Below are 24,489 nucleotides of genomic sequence, written 5' to 3'. Positions count from 1 at the left end.
GTCGTGACATCATCAAACTGCGCCGGCGATCTCCAAATGTACACACAGGGCTGAGTGACATAATTAACTCATAAACACCCTGCCTCTTTTAGCTGTCAGTTTATCACTATATACACATGCTGTACTTGTGGGGGTTGTGTAGCCCTGGGCGGCTCTTTATGAAAACAAGGCTTTGAGACCGGCATATACGTGATATAGAATGTAAAATATAAATATACAAACATGATAATAGCTATAATAATGCTCTCTTTAAATAACTACAACAGTGATGCCAACAATAAAAGCCCTAAGTCATAAACGTTATTCCCAAGTTTGTTATGGTAATGTTAATGTTCAGTCCCTGCCCCACAAACTGCAAATATCAGAACTCAATGTCAGATGAAGGCTGTCTAGGGATGCAAGAAGTTCTAGTTTCAGAAGCCTCTAGAGAGCAACAAGATGGAGGCAATTGATACAGACTGTATAGTTGGTTGGAAAACGAAATCAAAGGTATCAACCATTTGTACAATAAAGAGGAGATTATACAGGACAATAATCAGCCAGACATAGTACCTGATATCATAGCAGGGCCCCAACAGCACAACTCTGCCCCCAAACATCACTGGCTTCCCTCCCCCCATGTCATGGCCCTGCCACCAAAATAATTTTCCTATCGCTTGATAAGGATTTTCCAGAATAATTTATATTTGTGTAATCATATATTGCATACATAGTCCATTTGATGTACAACTTAACACAACTTTTATTAACAACTTAAAAATAACAATTATATTCCAGCATTGAGGAAACATTAAATTTCTCTGGAGTGGGTATTAAAGGGGTGGTTCTCCTTTAAGTTAACATTTAGCATGTTATAGAATGGCTTATTCTAACAACTTTTGATGGTCTTTATTTTTTATCATTTTTTAGTTATTTGCTTTCTTCTTCTGACTCTTTCTAACTTTAACAAAGGGGTCACTGACCCGATCTAAAAACCAAATGCTCTGTAAGGCTACACATCTGTTGTTATTGCTACTTCTTTTACTCATCTTTCTATTTAGGGCCTCTAGTATTAATATTCCAGTCTCTTGCTTAAATCAGTGCATGGTTGCTAGGGTAATATGAACCCTAGCAACCAGGTTGCTGAAATTGCAAACTAGAAAGCTGCTGAACAAAAAGCTAAATAGCTCAAAAACCACAAGTAATACAAAATGAAAACCAATTACAAATTGTCTCAGAATATCACTCCCTACATCATACTAAAAGTTAATTTAAAGGTGAACAACCCCTTTAACCATATGACTATACCAAATTATACACTCTCACAACTCACACCAGGAGGAGGCTATTTGGGCTGGGGACACAGAACAAGATATTTTAAAAATACTTTTGTTTCCCCGTATAGAGTGAGGGGGGGGGAACTATCATTATTCTGGTGGCCAGTGCCCTTTAAGGTTAATAATGCCAGATGACAATTTCAATCTGTTGTATTTGTTGTAATCTGTAGTATTTTGTAGCAATCTGCACTGCACCTGTCACTTGACAGCTATTCCCATTCATGTTGAATGGGGGCAATACATTTTCTTAAACTGTTTTTAGAAAAGTCTCCTTTAGGAAAATATATTTCTATGTTCTTTAGTATTGGGGGAAAAAACATTGTGAATAATAGTAAATTTTGCAAAAAAATCCCTCAGAAACACATTTTCTAAGGGATAGTGTTTGAAAAGGATCAGTCTTTTAGGATCATACTTAAAAAACTGATTAGATTTTTCTCAACAACAACAAAAAAACTCCAAAAGTATGATAGAATTTGACCTTAAAGCGGTTCTGTAACTAGACATTACTGGGCCCCACAGCAAATTATTTTTCAGGCCCCCAAAATGTCTAGAGGTTGATGTGTTTTACCAATATTTATTTAAATTGTATATGAATTAGAATGAAATCTCCTGGGGCCCCCTGCAGCGTCTGCTTCCTCTGTAGTTACACCCCTGCCTTAAAGGGATTGTTCACCTTCTAAACACTTTTTCAGTTGAGTTGTTTCAGATTGTTCTCCAGAAATAAAGACTTTTTTTTCAATTGCTTTCCATTTGTTATCTTTTACCGTTTCTTCCAAAATCTAAGTTTAACGTTTAAGGTTCCTGTCTCTGGTGTTTCAGTCTGGCAGCTCAGTAATTCAGGTGAAGATTCTCAAATGTTAGAATTTAGCAACATTCAGTTGATACATATCTCAACAGTATCTCTGGAGCATTAGCAACTATTGTATCAATGCCAACAGCTGTCTTTAATCAAACCAGGGCCGGAACTAGGGGTAGGCAGAAGACCTGCCTAAGGTGCAACCAAAGAGGGGCTCTGGGCAGGTACCTGTCTTCTGCCTACCCCATGTTTGCTGCTCTCCCCTTCCGGCACTCTCTCCCTTTGACCCCCCCTGCCGGTGCTCTCTAACCTCCCATCCCCGCTGTCAGTTCTCCCTCCGGCGATCTGCGCGTGCACACTACGCTCCAGTGACATGTGCATACAGCGTGCTCACGGAGAGGGGGAGCGTGGCTGGGTCGCTTAGGGTGCCCAGTCCGCTTGGCCCGACACTGAATGAAACTCAGGGATTCTGCTCAGCAGGGACAACAATAAGAAACGTATCAACTAAATGTATCAATTTAGAACGGTTTAGAGAGTCGGCGACCCTCCTCCTCCCAGAACAACTTTAGAAAGTTAAAAACTTACACTTCCATATTAAAAAAACTCTCACAATTAGAAAATAATAAGTAATTGGAAAAAGTCTGGTGAACTATCCAAAACCAACTGAACTGAAAGTGTTGGAAGGTGAACAACCCCTTCAAAATATGGTAGAATCCTAAAAACTGCCTGATGTTAGGATTCTAAGGGCAAGGCCAGACGTGGCGTTTTTAAAAAAGAATAGTCAGGCGTAAATACACTACTGAAACCACATGCGACCGTCAACATGCGTTTTTCATGTGTTTTTCAGCACGTAGGATTCTTTTCCAACATGCACTTCTCATTGTTCTCATTGAGAATTTGGACGCCATATTTAAAATATGCTGTGTATTTACGTAAAGTGTGGTTTCAAACGTGCAGATCCCATAGAGTCTATTGATTTGGTAGTTTCTTGACGTATTGGCGTTTATGCTAAAAAACGCCAATACCGGCGTCCTGTGGCGGATTTCAGCTTGCAAGCGCCCTGTGTGAATTGCCATAGTGCGTTTTCCATTAGTGTCAGTGGTAGTGCAGTTTATGCGTATTTACGCCTGGCTGTTCTTTTTTAGAAAAGCAACGTAAAAACGCCACGTCTGGCCTTGGCCTTGATGTTCAAATTTTTTTCCATTGTATTATTGTTTTCTCGTTGTCGTTGTGGGGAGCAAAAACGTGATTTTTTTTTTTGTGGATTTATTTAGACTTGAACACTACTTTTAACTAAAAAAAACACAACACTTTTCTGAAAGACAAAAAATGTGATGAAAAATAGCATCGTATTAAATCACACACACCAATGGGTGAAAGTATTATTAAGAAGGCCTCTGGGTATAGTATATACATCGTGTATTACAGTTTTTCTCTCAGAGTATTTTTAGAACAGTGTCTCTGCAGTTTGCCACTTTTACAAACATTTGGTCTGGTGAATACAAAGCTGTGTCAATAGGAAGCAAGTGAAAGGCCATGGCTACAGGTGCCATACTGAGCTTGTCCCAAACTCCTCCTACAAACACTGCACTTAGGGCCCCACTAGAAGCTCGTTTGGTTGGAGTAGCCGTTTAGCCCCCTCCCCATGAGAGGCCGAGAATCCGACAGCGCTAGTCCAGGCTTGTGCCTCAGTTTGAGTCCTGGGGACAGAATGGTGGGGAGGAAGCGGTGGATCAGCTGAGGGAGGAGGAGGAGGAGTCCGTTTCAGCCCCGCAAGTTGAGGCTAAACAGCTCGGTCTCCTGCTATGTCTGTGTGATCTGACTCGTCAACAAGCAATCCCGGAACCGGACCGGTTGGCGCCGCCATGAGGAAAGGAACGGGCTGCGGCATGAGGTCGGCGGTGGGTTTCCTGTCACAGAGGGGGCTACACGGAGACCCCCTCCTGAAGGAAGACTTCCAGAGAAGGAGGCTGCAGGCCTGTAGGAACCTGTACAAGAAGGACCTGCTCGGCCACTACGGCTGTGTCAATGCCATCGAGTTCTCTAACAACGGGGGGCACATGCTGGTGTCAGGCAAGTCACCCTGCTAGAAAATGTCAACGTCAAGGCACCTCTTTACGCCTAATATAATCCCCCCTCTGTATCCTCACACACTCTGAGGGGCGCACCCCACTTATAAACCCATCTTGAACTGTAAGATTGTGTGTGTAGTAAGACAAGATGGTGTCACTGACACACGAGTCTGCACAATATTCAGCCTTTAGCAGTCGTCCAACTACAACTTCCACTAGCCAACACTGTCAAGGAATTGTGGGAGATGTAGTTTAAGCTATAGAGCCTAGGTTGTATTTGTTCACCTTTAGATTAACTTCTAGTATGACGTAGAGAGGGATATTATAAGACAATTTGCAATTGGTTTCATTTTTTATTATTTAAGGCCTTTGAGTTAAGGTGGCCATAAAATCTGCTCGTTTGGCAAGATCGCAGAAACGTAACTGGAGGGGAGCTGGCCGTGCAGCCCCCCGCCCCCTCCGTACAAGATTATCTGCGCCGAAATCGGCCGTGCACGAGCTGCATGGGGGCCCTGAGGGGGTGTGGGCCCTTGCCCAATCGCACCCCCTGCTCCCCCAGTAGTTCCGCCACTCCAAGGTTGCCAAACGAGCAAATCTTAACCCAATTAACCCGAATCTGAACGTTCAGCCCTGCGGCCAATCGTATGCAACAAATGAGCTCCGACGGGTTGCAGGACCGCATCAACTAGCAGATGCGGTCCTGGATCATACGAAGAATCAAACTTGACCAATCGATATCGGCCCGATTTTTAGCCTGATATCGATCGGGAGGACCCATCGGGAGCCCCCACACATGGGTATATAAACTGCCGAAACGGTCTAAAGGACCGATATCTGCATCTTTTATCTGCCGGTGTATAGCCACCTTTTATCTAGCTTTTTATTCATCAGGTCTCCAGTTTGCCGTTTCAGTAATCTGGCTGCTAGGGTCCATATTACCCTAGCAACCATGCATTGGTTTGAATAAGAGACTGGAATATGAATAGGAGAGGGCCTGGATAGAAAAATTTGTAATTAAAAAGGAGCAATAACAATACATTTGAAGCCTTACAGAGTATTTGCTTTTTAGGTGGGGGTCAGCGACGCCCATTAGAAAGCTGCGACGAGTCAGAAGAAAAAGGCAAATAACTATAAAAACTATATAAAAAAAATAATAATAAAGACCAATTGAAAAGTTACTTAGAATTGGCCATTCTATTACCTTTTATTCACTCAAATTTTCATCATCAGGACCAGAGCAATGGGGATTGGCACATAGGAAATTTAAAAAACGATTGCATCTCCTGTGTATCCCCAGTGTTTCTGAACCAATGTGGGTGTGGTTGGGCAGCATGCTGCCCCCTAAAATTCTGCCGCCCTAGGGCCTGTGTATCCGTTAGTTTAGGTACATCATCTTAGTAGAACTTCTTAGGGCTCTCCATCAGATATCCATTATCCATTACAGGTGGGAGAGACACCCCTGGTTTAATAATAGATTTAACACGCACACAATTTATATTCCTAGCCTTAGGGTAGGACTCCACGAGCGATTTTGTCGCGATCCGATGCGCATGTGACAAAAATAAGAAATAGAATTGCAGCGTTGATCCCACGCGACACGACTGTCGGATGCAGACGCAGCGTCCGACCCTTAAAGGGGTTGTTCACTTTCCAAACACTTTTTCAGTTAGAGTTGTTTCCAGATTGTTCTCCAGAAATAAAGATTTTTTTTCCCAGTGCTTTCCATTATATATTTTTTTACTGTTTTTCCAAAATCTAAGTTTAAAGTTGAATGTTCCTGTCTGAGAGCTCAGTAATTCAGACCCAGACTCTAAACTGTTACAAATTTGCAACATATAGTTGATACATTTCTCAGCAGCATTAGTAATTAGAGTATCAATTCTAACAGCTGCCTTTAATGAAACCCAGGGATTCTCCTCAGCGGGGCTAAAGATAAGAAATGTGTCAACTAAATGTATCGATTTAGAACAGTTTAGAGAGTCGGCGACCCCCCCCCCCCACACACACACTCAGAGCTGCTTTAAAAAGGTGAAAATTTAGATTTACACTTCAATATTAGAACGGTCACTTATAGAAAATAGAAAGTAATTGGAAAAAGTCTATTTCTGGTGAACTATCTGAAACCAACTAAACTGAAAATAGTGTTGGTAGGTGAACAAACCCTTTAACACCTTAACTCTAATTAGATAGATACCAGTAAACCCCCGATTCTCTAAAGAATCGTTAATGAAAGAATGGTAACAACAGTGAGGCAGCAAAATGCGATGGGTGCTGATTCACTCGGCATCCCCAGGCAGCAACTGGCGACGCTAATTTGTGGGGATGTAGAGTGAATCTGTGCCTATTGCTTGTTATTACCTATCTGCTATTAGAATTCTTAAATTTTGAGTTTATTGGTAGTAAAGTGTTACTGAAAAATTTCTTTATAAACAACATTTTTTGTGAAAATGTTCTCCTGTCCTTGAATGAGTTCTCCCTGGTGAGCTGTACTTAAAATCTTGACTTTAACATCAGATGAACGCTGCACTCTTGAAAATGCAACATAAAGTTGACCATGACCAAACACAGGCTTAGATAGGTAAATGCCGACTTTATCCAATGTTTGTCCTTGTGATTTGTTGATTGTCATGGCAAATGCAGCCTTAATGGGGAATTGTCGTCGTTTAAGTTTAAAAGGTAATTCCTGGTCAGAACTGGTAAGGTCAATTCTGGGAATCAAAACAGTATCACCGCTATGGGATCCTGTAAGCACTTCTGCCTTGATAACATTTTGTCTCATGCTCTTCACAACCAACCGTGTACCGTTACATAAACCTTGCTTAGTGTTAGGGTAGGGGCACACGGCGCGATTTCGCCGCGATTCTGCGCTGGGCGAGTTGTCGCTGCGTTTTTTAAGCCGAAATAGCTTTGCTAACTTTGGCGCTGGCGTCAATGCAAATCGCGGCGAAATCGCTGCGCTAATTCACACGCGGCGATTCTTTTTCTACTGTCGCCCGGAAACGCTCAGCGAGGCAACTTCGGACGACAATAGAAAACGAATCGCCGCGTGTGAATTAGCGCAGCGATTTCGCCGCGATTTGCATTGACGCCAGCGCCAAAGTTAGCAAAGCTATTTCGGCTTAAAAAACGCAGCGACAACTCGCTTAGCGCAGAATCGCGGCGAAATCACGCCGTGTGCCCCTACCCTTAAGGTTTCTTAACAGCATGACTATTGTTCCTACTTTGAGTATAAGATTGTGTTGTGGTAATCCAGCATTGTTGATAGTGTTTAAATATTCTAATGGGAAGTTAAGTTTCTCACTTTCGTCTTCAGAATCAATACAGTCAGTACTCAGAAAGACACAGCTTTGTCCAGGAAGTAATGCAATCACTTGGTTGTTTATCATGTCAACATCAATATTTTTTGGAGATAATATAGCCCGTTTTGCTAAAAATGGCCACCCACGCAGGTACGCAACCGGTTCCCCTCCTAGAGTGACGCTAGCGCCGCCATTAGACAAACTTGCAAAGGAGTAGCAAGATGGCCGACGCTTATACAGACTTTAGTGGGCGGATGACAAACTCGCAGAGGAGTAGCAAGATGGCCGACGCTTATACAGACTTTAGTGGGCGGATTTGGCAGTGGGCGGATGACAAAGTCGCAGAGGAGTAGCAAGATGGCCGACGCTTATACAGACTTTCGTGCAGGTACGCAACCGGTTCCCCTCCTAGAGTGACGCTAGCGCCGCCATTAGACAAACTTGCAAAGGAGTAGCAAGATGGCCGATGCTTATACAGACTTTAGTGGGCGGATGACAAACTCGCAGAGGAGTAGCAAGATGGCCGACGCTTATACAGACTTTAGTGGGCGGATTTGGCAGTGGGCGGATGACAAAGTCGCAGAGGAGTAGCAAGATGGCCGACGCTTATACAGACTTTCGTGCAGGTACGCAACCGGTTCCCCTAGTGTGACGGTGAGCGCATCTGCCTCCCTAGATCCTAACCTTCCAGCGGTCGCCGCCTGAGTGAGCAGGAAAGAAGAGGCGGCGGGAGGCAGAAGGAGACGGTGAGCGCATCTGCCTCCCTAGATCCTAACCTTCCAGCGCATCTGCCTCCCCGATCCTAACCTGTTCTGATCCTAACCTTCCAGCACATCTGCTAATCGAAGGCCGCATCTATGTCTTTCGGCTGAAGTTGCGCGCGCATCTCATAGATCCTAACCGAAGTTGCGTGCGCATCTGCCTCCCCTCCACTCGGGACATAGATAGGCCTTCGGTTAGTATATAGGATAGCTGTGTCATTTTCTAGTATATAACACAGGGACTGTCAGACTAACACTCTTCAAACTGTCGGCCGTCATGTGTTCGCTGCTTCAGTTAATAGGTCAGACATCCCAAAGGAGCAAGCTAAAAACTGCATTATGCTAGGCCCTATATATATATATATATATATATATATATATATATATATATATATATATATATATATATATATATATATATATATATATATATATATATATATATATATATATATATATATATATATATATAATCACATATATATATTATGGCTTTTCAGAATCTGTTAAAAGATTCACACAAATATGCATTTGAAATGCTCATACTTGGATACCCATGAGTATGCATGCAAATACAGTGTTTATCCCCTTGTACATGGAAATAAAATTAATTTCATTTTGCATTCACTTTATTCTAGAGTGGCAAATAACATGTCACTATAGTTTTTTTTTTTTTTTGGTCATCACACTTAACGCCATGTAGCATTGTAATTGTAATTAATCATTGTAATTAATTTATATAATGTTGCAGAGATATATTTCCACTTGTTGATCAGCGTCAGAAAAACAAAATCCACTGTTATTCATTGTTCTATGACAATAAAACATATATATTTCTAATTCCATTTATAGGCACTGTAGATTAGGCTTGTATTGTTGGATCTATCTATCTATCTATCTATCTATCTATCTATCTATCTATCTATCTATCACATGCACACTGCTTACCCACCATTAATTCTCTATGATGCTGCAGCATTTTGTGTGATGTTTCTTATGTCTGATGAAAGAATGCCCTACAGATGGTTCTATGCAGTAACATCTAACACATTAAAGCATCTTGTCAAAATACAATTACATTACCGTGGAATAGGAAATGCTTGGAGAAGTCATCCAGAATGTCACACATTGGTCCTTTTATATAGCAAACTACAATGCTTCTGCCTTTTTCACCCCTGCTCATGCTCAGATTTATAGGCACCCTCTCTATGGTGATCTTGCGTCCAACTCTGGTTCAGATCGCTTTTCATACAATATGTTACCTAGACCAAAAGCATCTGGATACCTCCCTCTCCCAACATCTCATTTCAAAACCAAAAGTATGTTGGCCCTCCCTGTTATAACACTCTCTTCTTTTTCCTCTTTCTGTTGGAAACTTGTTGGTGGGATTTTCTTCCATTTAGCCACAAAAGCATTTTTGAGGTTTGGCACTGATGTTGGACAATGTGAGGTGTGCAGGTCCCACTGGGGATGCCACCTCGAGGCCCACCACCCCACATTGTCGCTCCTCCCCCAGCCACACCCCCCCCAACACGTAGGTCTGCTCCTCCCCACCTCTAGCCACAACTGTGTCTCCCAGTGCCCTGCTGGCCCAGCCCTGCTGGGTTGAAGTCAGGGCTTTGTGCAGGCCATTTGAGTTTGTCCACTCCTGTCTTGGTAAACCCATTCTGTACAGAGCTTGCTGTGTACAATTATCATTATCATGCTGAAAGTGCCTTCACACAAAGTAGGATGTTTGGAATTATTAGGATTATATGGAATTGTAATGTGTTATAGGGGTGGTTTACCTTTAAGTGAACTTTTAGTATGTTATCGAATGGCTAGTTCTAAGCAACTTTTCAATTGGTTATTTATTTTTACAGTTTTTAAATTATTTGCCTTCTTGTGACTCTTTCCAGCTTTCAAATGGGGGTCACCGACCCCATCTGAAAACAAATGCTCTGTAAGGCTACAAATGTATTATTATTGCTACTCTTTATTACTCACATTTCTGTGTAGGCCTCTCCTATTCATATTCCAGTCTCTTATTCAAATCAATGCATGGTTGCTAGGTTAATTTGAACTCTAAAAACCAGACTGCTTAAATTGCAAACTGGAGAGCTGCTGAATAAAAAGCTAAATAACTCAAAAACCACAAATAATAAAAAATGCAAACCAGTTGCAAATTATCTCAGATTATCACTCTCTAAACCATACTAAATTTAAAGGTGAACAACTCCTTTAAGGTTTGCTCCACTGGGACCTGGGGCCTTAGCCAAAACTATGTAAAACAGCCTCTTACCATTATGCCTCCTCCACCAAATTTTACTGTCAGTTCTGTAAGTTCCTGTAAGTAGCATTCCCCTGCCATCAGCCAAACTTAAACTTCGCCAGATGGTGTAGGGCAATTCATCACTTCACTTTCTACTTCTCAAGTCCCATGGACCTTTACACCACCCTGCTCGATGCTTACCCTTGCACTTCGAGATGTTAGGCTTGTGTGCAGCTGCTTGTCCATAAAAAAAAAAACATGTTTCTTCCAGAGATAATTTAGAACTTGTTAGGGAGTGTTCTATCCTAGGCCATGGTATTTTAGAATGAGAACCTGGATATTTTAGACCAGGCGTGCCCATACTTTACTAACGTGGGGTCTACTTTTAGTGATGTTGTCCCATTATGATCTACATCCATAATATCACTGTTGGCTTTCTGTTCCATGAAAAATAGTATTTAAATATTAAATTGATTTATAAGAGAATTTATATTACTATATTTAAAAAAAACAACATAATTCTGTGCTTCCCTGCGGTTGAACACATAAAAGGGTACCCCCATCAGTACAAGCCCTAATGTAAAAGTTTTCCTCTAAGTGACCTATTTTATTCACTAATCCACACCTGACCAACAACAACCCAGTATGCCAGAAGGCTTCAGTCAAATCCAGATGTATCCAGTCCATGAGTTCCTGAAATATCTCTGCATTAAACATATAAACAGATGAAATATTTTGAAGTGACAGAAAGTAGGCACAGTTTTGCAAAAAAAAAAAACCCCATAAATCACAAGTTAAAAAGGACAAGAAAATAACTAGATTGTGTTTTTTTTTTGTTGTTTTTTAAATTAGTGTTTTATCAAAAGCTTGCTGTGCTGCTTCCTTTAACCAGGAGCCTCTAAAGTGGATTTAATTTACATTCATTTGCTGTGTATAGTGACGGGTATGTAAACTCTTATCCAGAAACCCACTTATCTAGAAAGCTCCGAATTACAGTATGGCCATCTCCCATAGACTCAATTTTATTCAAATAGTCCACATTTTTAAAAACTATTTTCTTTTTCTCTGCAATAATAAAAATGTACCTTGTACTTGATCCAAACTAAGATGTTATTCTTTATTGGAAGCAAAACCAGCCTATTGGGCTTATTTAATGGTTACATGATTTTCTAGTAGATGCTCGGGACCTGGGGATTTCCTGGATAGGGTATCTTTCCATAATTTGGATCACCATACCTTAAGCCTACTAGAAAATAATTTAAACTTTAAATAAACCCAGCAGGCGTTGACTCCAATAAGGATTAATTATATCTTAGTTTGGATCAAGTACAAGGTACTGTTTTATTATTACAGAGAAGAAGGAAATCCTTGTTAAAATTTTTAATTATTCTGATACAATGAAGTCTATGGGAGATGGCCTTTCCGTAATTCGGAGCTTTATGGATAACAGGTTTCCGGATAACGGATCCCATACCTGTATTACCAAACTATGTTTGGATGGCTATACAGGTATGCTCATCTCTTCAGGCCTCTCCTATTCATATTCCAGTCCAGTATCTTATTTAAATCAATGCATGGTTGCTAGGGTAATTCAGACCCTAGCAACCCGATTGCTGTAATTGCAAACTGGAATGCTGCTGAATAAAAAGCTAAATAACTCAAAAACCGCAAATAATAATAAATGGAACTTCAGCTAACAGTAACTTACAAAAACAAACCTCTTCGCAAAACACGATCAACATGACCTATAGATAACTTTTAATGTACATTCATATTTTAAAAAGTAGTATTTTAGTGTCAGTATCACTTTAAAGTACGGAAGATCCAGAATACAGAAAAATCTGTTATTCGGGAAAACCCCAGTTCCTGAGCATTCTGGATAACCGGTCTTGTACCTGTACTTCATTATTATGTGATTAGGGCATGGTCTTTTCTGTAATATGAAGTACAATTTTAACTCGCTATAGGAAAGCTCTGTTCAGAATAACTTATTCAAATTCAATTTGAGTTTTTTTTGTTTTTTTAAATTAGATTTTCGAGATTTATCATACTCTGGCCCTCTGGAACTCAATTTTGGTTATTCCCCACCTAAATCCTGCCGAATGGAGTTGTTTGTAGCCTTCCTGACAGTTTATTTTCTCAAGTTTTTAAAATCTGAATTGAATTCAATTAGAGTCGATTCCATCCATCAGGGTTTAAAAAAAATTGATTCTATTAATAAATTTAGATTGATTGAATTTCTAATTTATAGGAGTTATGGGGAGTTTTTAAAAACTAACATGAATTCAGAATTTAACCTTTGATAAATGTGGCTCAATGGGTCACATTGGCAATAACAGATGCCATTGGCAGAACATTGACAATGAACCATGTGCATGTCATGTGCTTACCTCCCATTCTTCTACACTTTCCCCATTTCTCCCTTTTCCTTCTTAATTTATTTGCATTCTCTTACTTTAAAGAGGCATGCAACTGTGATTAATCATTGATGTTTAATTCTTTTTTTATTTATTTGCTTCCTGGTTTGTATTTATATAGTATCAACACATTTTCACAGAGATTACCGGTATACAGCATTCACATTAGTCCCTGCTCCAGTGGAGCTTAGAGTCTAAGGTTCCTATCACATTCACACTATGGTCAGCCAGTTAACCTGCCTTTATGTTTTAGAGGTCTATTTAACAGTCTAATTTTCTTGGTTTTTGAAACCATGACCAGACTCAGAAACTCTAAAACTACGAATGTCATGAGATTTATTAAAGAATCAGAGTAAGAAAAGTGCGAACGGGAAAATTATGCTGAAATCTGCACTACAAAAATTTTGTATTCGTTTTTCCAACCATTCCTACCAAAAAAAAAACCCCATGTAAGCCTTTAAAAGTCTGAATTGATTTAGAGCGATCTGGTAGGATCAACGCAGCTCCCATTGACTTCTATAGGACCTTGACAACTTTCACCTGGCGAAGTTTTGTATTACTGGTTTTTATGGTTTTTACACTTAAAGTGGGCCTGTCACCGAGACACACAAATCTGTATAATAAAAGTCCTTTTCAAATTAAACATGAAATCCAATTTCTATTTTTTATTTAAGCATTCATAGCTGTTGTAAGCTCATTTAAAAATCTCAGCTGTCAATCAAATATTGTAAGCCCCTCCTCTATGCCCGTGGCATAGAGGCGGGGCAGACAATTACTTTCACTTTCCATTCAGCACTTCTTAGATGTCACTGCTCCCCACACATTCCCCCACTTCTCTTTACCGTTTAATTGTGTAGCCAGGGCATGGGAATAGACATCGGGTCCCCCATTCTGGTGCACAAACAATATTCTGAGATGATGCAAGACTTGTCTTAATAACAGTGTCCACAAAATGGCTCCTGCCTGCTTACTATAATTTTGAAATCCCAGACTGAAGGAAACAAGATTCAAATAATTTATATAGTGTAATTAAAGTTCATTTTCCTTGACTAATCTGATAAAATAGGATTTTGAATAATTTTTTTGGGTGACGGGTCCCCTTTAATAAATTTCAAATTTTCAGAGATTTTTTTTAATAAATGATAACCACATTTTTTAGAGAATCGTAGAAAAAAAAATCTATATCCAATTTAGTAAATGATCCCCTTAAAGTGTAAAAAATACGAATAAGAAAAGTGCGAACGGGAACGTTTTTATAGAGACCTCCTTGTTCGGGGGGTATAGTTTTCCTCTAATAAATTTAAAATTTTTAGAGCTTTTTTTAATAAATGAGAAAACTATTTTTTTGAGTATCGTAGAAAAAAACCCAAATTTAGTAAATGATCCCCTTAGTTTGGAGTAAACACAGACTGTGGAAGAACATACAAACCCCTTGCAGAATGATGACATCCACACCATAGTAACTAAATGGCAGGGCACTTGAAAAAGGGCTCTGACCCGAAACATGTAGTGTTCTACACTGCTAAATAAAGAAAGCACTTGCAGTTTGAAACCACTGCCTTTGAAGCTGTTTATTCCATCTAAAATGACTCTTGATTAGTTTCGGAGTGTGACACAAACTCCTGGAATCTACAGCTGGAAGAAATCTGGAAATTAATACGCAGGCACCAAAAAATCTTTACCTTTAAATGGCAGGAAATCGGGTCGGGGGGGGGGGGTAAGTAGATGTTACCAGACCAGCTTAAAGGAACAGTAACATCAAAACATTTGAAAAGTATTTCAATGTAATACAAATATAATGCATTGTGCTGGTAAAACTGCTGTGTTTGCTTCAGAAATACTACTTTTGTTTAAAAAAAAAAAAAAAAAAGCTGCTGTGTAGCAATGGGCAGAGCCGGGCCAAGCCGGGCAGGCGCCCTAGGCAGCCTGCCCGGCTGCTGCGCCGGCCAGTTGCGCGCTTCTGCGCATGCGCGAAAAGACGCTTCAGTGCATAGACGCTTCTGCGCATGCGCAAATCGACGCATTCGTTCACGTACTCCCACAGGTGGGCGGTCGGCAGAGAAGGGACCGGACTAGGGGTAGGAGTAAGTACGTGCCTGGCGCCCCTCCACCTCTGCGCCTAGGCACGTGCCTACTCTGCCTACACCTAGTTCCGGCCCTGGCAATGGGGGCAGCCATTCAAAGGAGAAAAGAATCGGGTTACACAGCAGATATGCTCTGTAGAACATAATGGTGCTATATGTTATCCACTATCCTGTGCCATATAGCATTTTGTAAATTTCCACCATTGCTACACAGCAGCTTGTTTATATGAACTATAGTAGTGTTTCTGAAGCAAACATCATTTTTACCAGTGCAGAGCAACGCTACATTATATTTTCATTACTTTAAAACACTTCAACTTTTTGGTGTTGCTGTTCCTTTAATATCCCATACATGGTAATGGTTCTGTGTGGTCCCTATATAGTTCTGTTCATCAGTGTAGGTGCTCCTGATCAAGATGGGTGCTTTTGTTGTTTTTAAGTGAAAAGTGAAAAAAAAAGTATTTAACAATTAAACACACAATTATTGTTTATTTTCTTAATTTTACATAAGATTTAAAAAACCCTATAAAATATGGCATGTACCATTGGGCACCCTTCCAGTTGATACTTTAATGTTAATTTCTTGAAAGGTCTCCAAACTTAATTGACTCATTTGGCCTTAAGCACAGTCAGATTCCAGAGTTTGATACAATCTCTAAACCTTGCAACCTGTTATGATGTTGTGCTTAATCTCAGCAGCCATGGGCTTTAGTGGCTCTGTTTACCTCTGCTAATGATGTATAAAATGGCAAGTAAAGGTTCTTGTCTTACCACAGGATAAGGTTTATGTTTTAATAAGTTTTCCAGGGGAAAGACATGGTGACACGTGGAGGGAGTTCCAGTAAGTTATAAACAGTGAAAAGTGCCAAGAGTATGACAAATGGGCTGAGAAAATGATTTTGACATGTGCAATGTGCTGGGACAAACAAACAGGACTCTAGAAAGAAACAAAACATTTTACAAAGGATGGGACTTGCATCATTCCAGACTAGAGATCTGCAGGTGCTCTCCATGTGAGCTTACAGTCTAGAGACCATCCTAGAGCTCTTTATTGTTGCTTTTTTAGACAGCAGGTGATTGCTGTGAGTGTGTAGAGATCCTGCCAGATTGTATATGGCTCCGTCAAGCTTATTTATTAACCCTGAGCCAATATTAAAATATTCCTAGTGTTTTTCTTGGAAAGTACAACATTGAGAACTTCCCCTGATTTAGTGGGTCATTTTAGCAGAAGAAAAAAAAAAACTACATTTGATTTACTTGTATCTGTTATTTTCATAATGGTGTGTTGTTTTTAGAAGAAAATTAGTCCGATTCAGTTTTTTTTACTCTTTATTTGATCTGTCTGCAGGTGGAGATGACCGCCGTGTGTTGCTGTGGCACATGGAGGAAGCCATCCATTCCAAAGCGAAACCCCTCCAACTGAAAGGAGAGCACCACTCTAATATATTTTGCCTGGCTTTCAACAGCTGCAATACCAGGGTATTTTCTGGAGGTGAGTCACTGACACAGTCAGCATTATACTTGGCTGCTGCATATTTTTGTCCCCGTCTAGGGATCAGGGTAAGTGTGAAGCACTGTTCTGGTCTACTGTGTCTTAAAGGAACAGTAACATCAAAAAAAAAAAAAAAATTCTCCTCCCTGGTTCTCTCTCATGGCATACTGGCAGCAGCTGCTGCATCAGGGACTGCAAAATTGTACACTTCACCCCGGCTTCTGTGTACCAGTTCCCGAGTACAGACCACTGTAAGACACGGGGCAGCTGAAGGATCTAAGCGCTGGCTCGGGTTCTCTCGTCCTCTACATCGCCCAGCTATACAGGCTTGCCAGATCCCTGATGCTCACAAGCTGTAGGGATCACATTTGGAATCCATTTGCCCTGGGGCCATAATGAACGGATTAGAATACTACGAATGGGCTCTGACGGTTAACAGGGCCGCATCATCTAGCCGATGCGGTCCTGGATCGTACAAAAAACAAACTTGACTGATCCATATCTGGCCAATTTTTGGCCTGAAATCGATCAGGAGGACCAGTCGGGAGCTCCTACACATGGGCAGATACGCTGCCGAACCGGTCTAAAGGACCGAAATCGTCAGCTTTAATCTGCCCGTGTATGGCCACCTTTATGAATGTGACAGATTTGAAATGGCGTATTTTTGGATTCAGATTTTTAGCAGCTTTGTGCTATGATAAATCTCAAAAAATTAGAGGCTTTTTTCCCCCCTGAAATCGTTGACCAGAAAACATCAAGGTTTAATAAATGGGCCACTTATTGTATCCTTGTGTTCAGTATAATTGTTAATATGTTAATGCACAGTAATAAGGGGTTGCAGGTAAATATGTATACGTGCAATGCAAAAAAGTCCTTTGTGCCAGTTCCTGAGGACACCTGAGAGGTAACAGCTCTAGGCAGAAAGAGCTTGGTGATCAGAAAAGTTGTTGGTGCCAATCACTAGCTCCCATTTTTACTATGATGCTGAGTTCATTAGTAAACATTGACTTCTCATGCAGTGGGTGAATGCATGTAAAACCCCATTTTACATGAAATTTCAAGTGTGGTGTGCCCAATGAGTTGTATCACATACATAAAAACACACTCAATAAGCACTGCTATTTTAGCCTGCTAACATGCAGAGAGAAATGCTAACTCTCAGCCTCTTTCCTTCCTGCCAACTCACTCTGAATTCCAATTTCTTGCACTGCCCGTAAATCAACAGCTGTTGGAAACTGTTATTCAGTAACCGCTCAAAAGATAAGTGTTGCAGATCCCATAGCTAGGTGCATCTCTGGAACTTGGTATTAACCAAGTATATTCCTGTTCAGTTGACTTTATTTGTATATTCAACTTTTTTTCCGAAATAAGGACATACTTATCAAAGAGTGAAGTTGGAGATCACCACAGTCCTCTAGAGCGAAATTCCGCCACCCTTCATTCATTTTCATGGCATTTTTAAAGGCATATTTATCAAAGGGTGAACTTTCACGCATTGATAAATACTCTTTTAAAAAATCCCATAGAAATTAATGGAGAATGGCGGAATTTCACTCTAGAGGACTGTGGCTATCACTAACGCCACTCTTTGATAAATATGCCCCATAGTTTAAATAAAACATTGATATATGTGTGCTTGTACAGAAAGTAGATCTCAACAGCACACCATAAAATATAATGTTTTAATTCAAGTCAGGGCAGGATCAAGACTTGGCAGCTGATAGTATACGTCAAAGTATACATGTATGTCCTCTTTACTATTGTTCCAGACAGCATCTCTACACTTTTTTCAGCTGCCACAGAAGTGTTTCTTCAGGACAGATAATCATCTATACATCAGGATTGCTACCCAGATAGTTTGGTAGTTTTAGACCAAAAACTGGACATAAATGCTATCCTTTAGAAGAACAACAGATAAGTACTGCAAAAAAAGAAAAAAAACTGGTTTTAGGTTAGAGCCAACACTAAGTTGTACTGACTTAATAAAAAAGGGAAGGACGTGTGCCAATCAAAGCGGACCTAACCCTTTTTAATGATTTGGTGCATTAGCATTATCGATGCACTTTAAGAGGACTGGAGCTATTCTGTTAGTAATATATGGGCAGCCATCTTTCAGCTGACCTACCCAGAAACTGAGTGGTTTGGATGTTTTTTGGAAAGTCATTGTGGGTTAGAAACATGCTAGGAAAAAGGCTATATTTCATGATTATCTTATACTCACACAGGCACAATTATCTCACCTGTGCTCAACTCCTTTTTTTGCAGTACCTAGGTTCCATTTCACCCAGTGCAGTGTTTGCTTTGCTTTCCTCTCGGTACTATGGTTTTCTTCCACACTCTAAAAACTGTTACAGGGGTTGTTTACTTTCCGGATGCTTTTAAGGAATTGTTCAGTGTAAAAACAAAAAAACGTTAAAGAGATACTGACACCAGAAATTAAACTCTTTATCATAAAATTGGCTTTGCATGCTACATATAATTTTGCCATAAAGTATTTGCTCAAAGCTTTTGCATTACAAATGTGACTCCCCATGCTCCTGTATGAGGGAGCTGCCATGTTTGTGCAGCAGGAGTCCTTTAGAATTAGAAACTCTAACTGACAGGCTGAGATGGGACAGTCAGGTTGGCAAAACAGTCAGGTTTAGAAACTTCAACTGACAATTACTTACAAAAGTAAACCTCTCAGCACAAAACGATCAACATGACCTATTGGTAACTTTTTAATGTACATTCATATTTTAAAAAGTAGTTTTTTAGTGTCAGTATCACTTTAAATAGACTGTGCAAAGCGTGCTGGAGTAACTGGATGTGTAACATAATAGCCAGAACACTACTTCCTGCTTTTCAGCTTTTTTGGTTTCCACTGATTGGTTACCAAGCAGTAATCAATCAGTGACTTAAGGGGTGGGGCACATGGTTCAAAACAATAGTTTGTCTTGAATCTGAGCTGCATGCTAAGGATCAATCGCAAGCTCACTGAACAGTTATGTCCCATATGGCCCCCCTTCGAGTCGCTCACTAACTCAGAGTTAGAGAGCTGAAAAGCAGAAAGTTGTGTTCTGTTCTGAAAGACATCCAGTCACTCCAGCCTCTATAGGTTACATTTTTGGCTAACTATATTAGAAACAGTTTTTATTTTGCACAGCCTATCTTTTAATCCAGTTTTTATCTTCACACTGAACTGTTCCTTTAAAAATAAAGTATTTTCGCAGTTTTCTTCTTCTTTTTTTTTTTTACTGGTTTTCTAGTAGTTTAAAGTTTATTTTTTACCTTCTCATGTCTCCTTGGAACTGCTCTGGGAGCAGTTCACCAACTGTAAACTGTTCTGATCTTCTTATCATTGGCCCTGTTGAGCAGAATCCCTGAATTTCATTAAATGCAGCTGCTACAAGTTATGCAATAGTTACTAACTAGGCCATTCTGTAACATACTAAAAGTTAAAAGCGAGCCACCCCATTAATTTTAGAAAAATTGGCAAAAACAGAAAGCAACAGAAAAGTCTATTTCTTGTAAACTACGTTAAATCGTTGCTGATAGAATTGACCATTGTTTGTGTGTGTCAAAGTTAAATGGATTTAGACTGTGAGCTCTTCTGGGGCAGGGTCTGATGTGAATGATGTATAAGCTCTGTGAAATATTTTGGTGCTGTATAATATTATTATTAATAATTTTTGTTTAATTTGCAGGCAATGATGAGCAAGTTATTCTTCATGATGTGGAGAGGTATGTAGTGGCTGTCAGCAGGATCTATGCTGAAAGTAGCTGGAAATACTAGTGACCATAAAACAATGGAATTTAATTCTTACAGACAAATGTCTGTTTAAAGGGACAATATACCCCTTAATCATGCTTGTGTTGAAAATGCTTATTCTTTTAATTAGGAAATATCTGTGTTTATTTGTTATTTCTTTATCTAAACTGAGACAAATTTCAAAATGAAACTAAGGCCACATTCTACTTCCTGATCTGAGTACAGTCAAACAAATCAGTCCACTGAGCCCTCTATAAATTAACCCCTCTCTTCCCCCAGCTACAGTCTATCTGTTTATAAAAAAAAAGTTCATTATACTGAGGGCTTCTCATTGGCTGTTGAAAATAGGGGAGATGTTTCATAAACAGCTGATAGTATGACTGAAAGTGGTGGCTTACCTTACTTTATTTCCCTATATTCAACCTTGCCCTTACGTCTAATATAGCAATGGTACCTATTATCCAAAATGCTTGGGACCTGTAGTTTTCCAGATAGGGGTTTTCTTTAGGGATGGGCGAATTTGACCCGTTTTGTTTGCCAAAAATTCGCCGCCGGCGAAATGTCGCTGACACCCATTAAAGTCTATGGGCGTCAAAAAAATTCTCGCGTGGCAAAACATTTTTGACGCGCATATTTTTATTTTGACGCACAAGGCCATACAAGTCTATGGGCATAATTTTTTTGGCGAAACAAGGCGAAAAAATTTGCCCATCCCTTGTTTTCTTAGCTATTTGGCTCACCATATCATTAGAGGGGGCTGCCATATTTGTGCAGCAGGAGTCAGTTGGCATTAGAAACTAACTGACAGGCTGAGATGGGACAGTCAGTTTGGCAAAACAGTCAGGTTTAGAAACTTCAACTAACAATTACTTTACAAAAACAAACCTATTGGCAAAAAATGATCAAAATGACCTATAGGTAACTTTTAATGTACATTCATATTTTAAAAAGTAGTTTTATCACTTTAAGGCAACTGAAAAAACTTTAAATAAACCAAATAGGATTGTTCTGCCCACAAAATGGATTCATGCAGCTTAGTTACCATCAAGTACAAGGTACTGTTTTTTTTATAACAGAGAAAAATTAAACAATTAAAAAAAAAAATGAATGTCTTATTCAATGGCTTTCCAGAAAGTCTGAGATTTCTGGATATTGGATTTCCAGATAAAAGGTCACATACATTTTTTTTTTTTTTTTTGGTCACTAGATGGAGCACTTGCTTCATGAAAGCAATGGGAAACATGTTGAATGTCACTAAATATAGTCTACTTTAATGCATATAGTATCTTTCATTTATATATCGAACTTCAACAGAATTCTTTAAATACCAAGCAAGTCATGGAGCTCAGACAGTCGTTATGATTATGCAAACGTTTATTAAAGATCTTCACCCAAAAGTGTTTTCTGCATAAGGGAAGAAAATGTTATTTGAAGCAACTTGTCAGTATACATTAACTAAAACTTTTTAGGGTTCTTTAAAGTTATTTGTAAATGTGCATTGTAACTGAAAGCAGTATTGTTGTATCCTTTTCTGTATTTTTTTCTGTCTGTCTCTGCATCTGACTTTTAAAACAATGTAGTAGAAGTTCCTTTTACTCCAGGTGTGTGAATTTGCTGATCCAGTAGTCAGAACCAGTAGAATGTTAACAGACAGATTCTGCTGTCCGAACAAATTACATTTACAATGGGGTTTAAAATCACTTAAAATAGTTTAACGAGCATCTTGGAACGTTGCTTAGAATTACAATTGTGTCAGTTTCCCATCTATTAATATTGTGTCAACTTGCTTCCTATAACAGAAGAGATATTTCTTTACTCTGGCCTGAGAAGGGGTTTTCCTCTTGAAAAGCAAATCACAAAAACAGCTTATTAGATGGAGTAAGAGGCCAAAGCATTACATAGATGATGAGAATTGCAGATCCTCCAATTTGGGGAACTCAAATTTCAGATGCAGTTTGATTGCTGACAATGCTTTGACTTGTTCAGTAGTTCATTCGGTTGGGATTTTATAGAAAATGTGCATAAACATGATCTGAACTTCCAAAAATGACTATAAATGTATTTTAGATTGGACGGAAACCATGATAGTCTATCTCTTTGCTACAAGAGCAAGTGCCCCCCCCTCCCTTAGGCTCACTGGGTAATGCAACATTCACCCACCTTGCTCAATTGTAAAATTATGGATTCTGCTACTTGAAATCCTTCTACTTTCTATAGTGGGTGATACACAGTTTCTCTGGAAAGCAGAGGAGCTTTAAGTCCCAGAATCACTTCACAATGAAACAAGGTAATGGAGGGGTTGGATAAATTCATCAGCCTAAGGAGAGGTAGGGGGTCAGTCTCTTCAGCACAGGTAGACTGTTTTGGTTTCTTTTAATCTGTAGACTCTGTATGCAGGGCTTTATTTGTGTGTGTGTGTAAATACTGTATAGGCTGTAATTGTTTGTTTATGCACCTTTTGCTTACATAAAGCTATATAAATGCTCTAATGTCAAAAGGCTGCATATATTACCTTTAGTAAGATTGTTTTAGGTATAGCATCGATCTATATGTTGTTGTGGGAATTTTTAATTTATATATCTGTTTTTTTTCCCCCTGTTTCTGTGTATTCCAGTGGTGAAACCATGGATGTTTTTGCTCACGAGGAGGCGGTTTATGGTCTTTCAGTCAGTCCTGTCAATGACAATGTCTTTGCTAGTTCTTCTGATGATGGAAGAGTGCTCATCTGGGATATAAGGGAGTCTACTCAAGGAGGTACATATAATTTTGTATATATCCTCTTCCTTGATCACTTTTTGATCCATCTATGTTGAGACCAGTTATAATCCCAAGTCCTCAAAGTGCACATCCAATAAACCTCTCATTAGTCTAGAGTAAGTCTGTGGATATTACTTGCTTGGTCCCACTTTCGGGTACCTTGATATCTAATTTGGCACCATCATGAGCATGCAAAGATCATAGGAGTAACCAAAAACTGACCAATGTCTGACTTAAATTTTCAGATCCTTTCTGCTTGGCACACTATCCGTCGGCATTCCACAGTGTTATGTTTAATCCAGTGGAGCCCAGACTGCTGGCCACAGCCAATTCAAAAGAGGGAGTTGGACTTTGGGATATCCGAAAGCCACACAGGTATGCTCCTGCACCTACAGTAGAACACATTCTACTTTGCCCTTTGCAAGTGTTTTATTTACATGAAGTAATTCCCTATTCCTTATAGGAATGCTATGCCTTATTCAGCACAACATAACTTTTATCATACGGTATGCAAACATTATCAGAACTGTCTGTGAGCCGGTATTATGCTGGTGCAACTTTACATGTATCGTTTACATGTATCGTTTAAAGGATATCACAGTGCATCCTATACTAGATAAATATATAAATATACATACATTATACTGACCCATAAGGGGTTTACAGACCAATGCATGTTGTCCTATGAGGCTTTCTTCCTCAGTAAAACAAGGGTAACGATATGTCTAACAGATGCTTAAAGTGCTGCAATTTACCTGTGACTGAAACATCATGAAAAAACTTTATTATGTTCTGGATTTATGAGAAAAAGGGAGAACTAAACCCTAAAAATGAATATGGCTAGAAATGCCATTTTACAGACTGAACTACTGATCCATCCTAAAGGTTCAGCATCTCTATAGTAGTACAGTCCAACTGGCGGCTCACAGCCCCCCTTGTGTGGCCACCCACATAAAAGTCTGCCTGCTGTGACTGCTTACTTTGTGTAAGATTTAAAAGGTATCAGTACGGAGATTAACTGACAGCTGTATTGTTTGCACCTCAAATTTAGAGAGTAAATTCCTGCATGGTTCACACCTGTAATCCCCCCTGCTTTGTTCACGCTTGTAACACCTCTATTGTTCACACTCCTAAAGCCCTGTGCTGTCTCCTGCCATACTCTGCCTGTCCTATGCTTCCCTGTGTGTGCCATACTCTGTCTGCCCTATGCTCCCTGTGTGTGCCATACTCTGTCTGCCCTATGCTCCCTGTGTGTGCCATACTCTGTCTGCCCTATGCTCCATGTGAGTGCCATATTCTCCATGTCCTATGCTCCCTGTGTGTGTCCTACTCTGTCTGCCCTATGCTCCCTGTGTGTGCCATATTCTCCATGTCCTATGCTCCCTGTGTGTGTCATACTCCTACTGTGCCCGTGGGACATAAACCTTGTTCTGGGGTTTGTTAGCATTTGGAAATACTTGTTAGGAGCCCCTAAGGTGTTTAATCATGTGATG

The 24,489-nt window shown here is 39.8% G+C and overlaps 1 protein-coding gene across 1 annotated transcript in view; it reads left to right on the top strand.

Moving 5' to 3' along the window:
* The first annotated feature begins 3,909 nt into the window (after positions 1 to 3,909).
* dcaf5.L (DDB1 and CUL4 associated factor 5 L homeolog) overlaps positions 3,910 to 24,489 on the top strand; it is a 33,633-nt gene continuing 13,053 nt past the window's right edge. Inside the window, 5 exon segments of the mRNA NM_001097123.1 lie at positions 3,910 to 4,185; positions 16,345 to 16,488; positions 20,175 to 20,211; positions 22,854 to 22,993; positions 23,242 to 23,371. Coding sequence (NP_001090592.1) covers positions 3,978 to 4,185; positions 16,345 to 16,488; positions 20,175 to 20,211; positions 22,854 to 22,993; positions 23,242 to 23,371 — 659 coding nt within the window. The 5' untranslated portion in view covers positions 3,910 to 3,977.

This window comes from Xenopus laevis, chromosome 8L, assembly GCF_017654675.1.
Source record: "Xenopus laevis strain J_2021 chromosome 8L, Xenopus_laevis_v10.1, whole genome shotgun sequence".
Taxonomy (NCBI): Eukaryota; Metazoa; Chordata; class Amphibia; order Anura; family Pipidae; genus Xenopus; species Xenopus laevis.
This window is presented reverse-complemented; position numbering and strand designations above follow the sequence as displayed.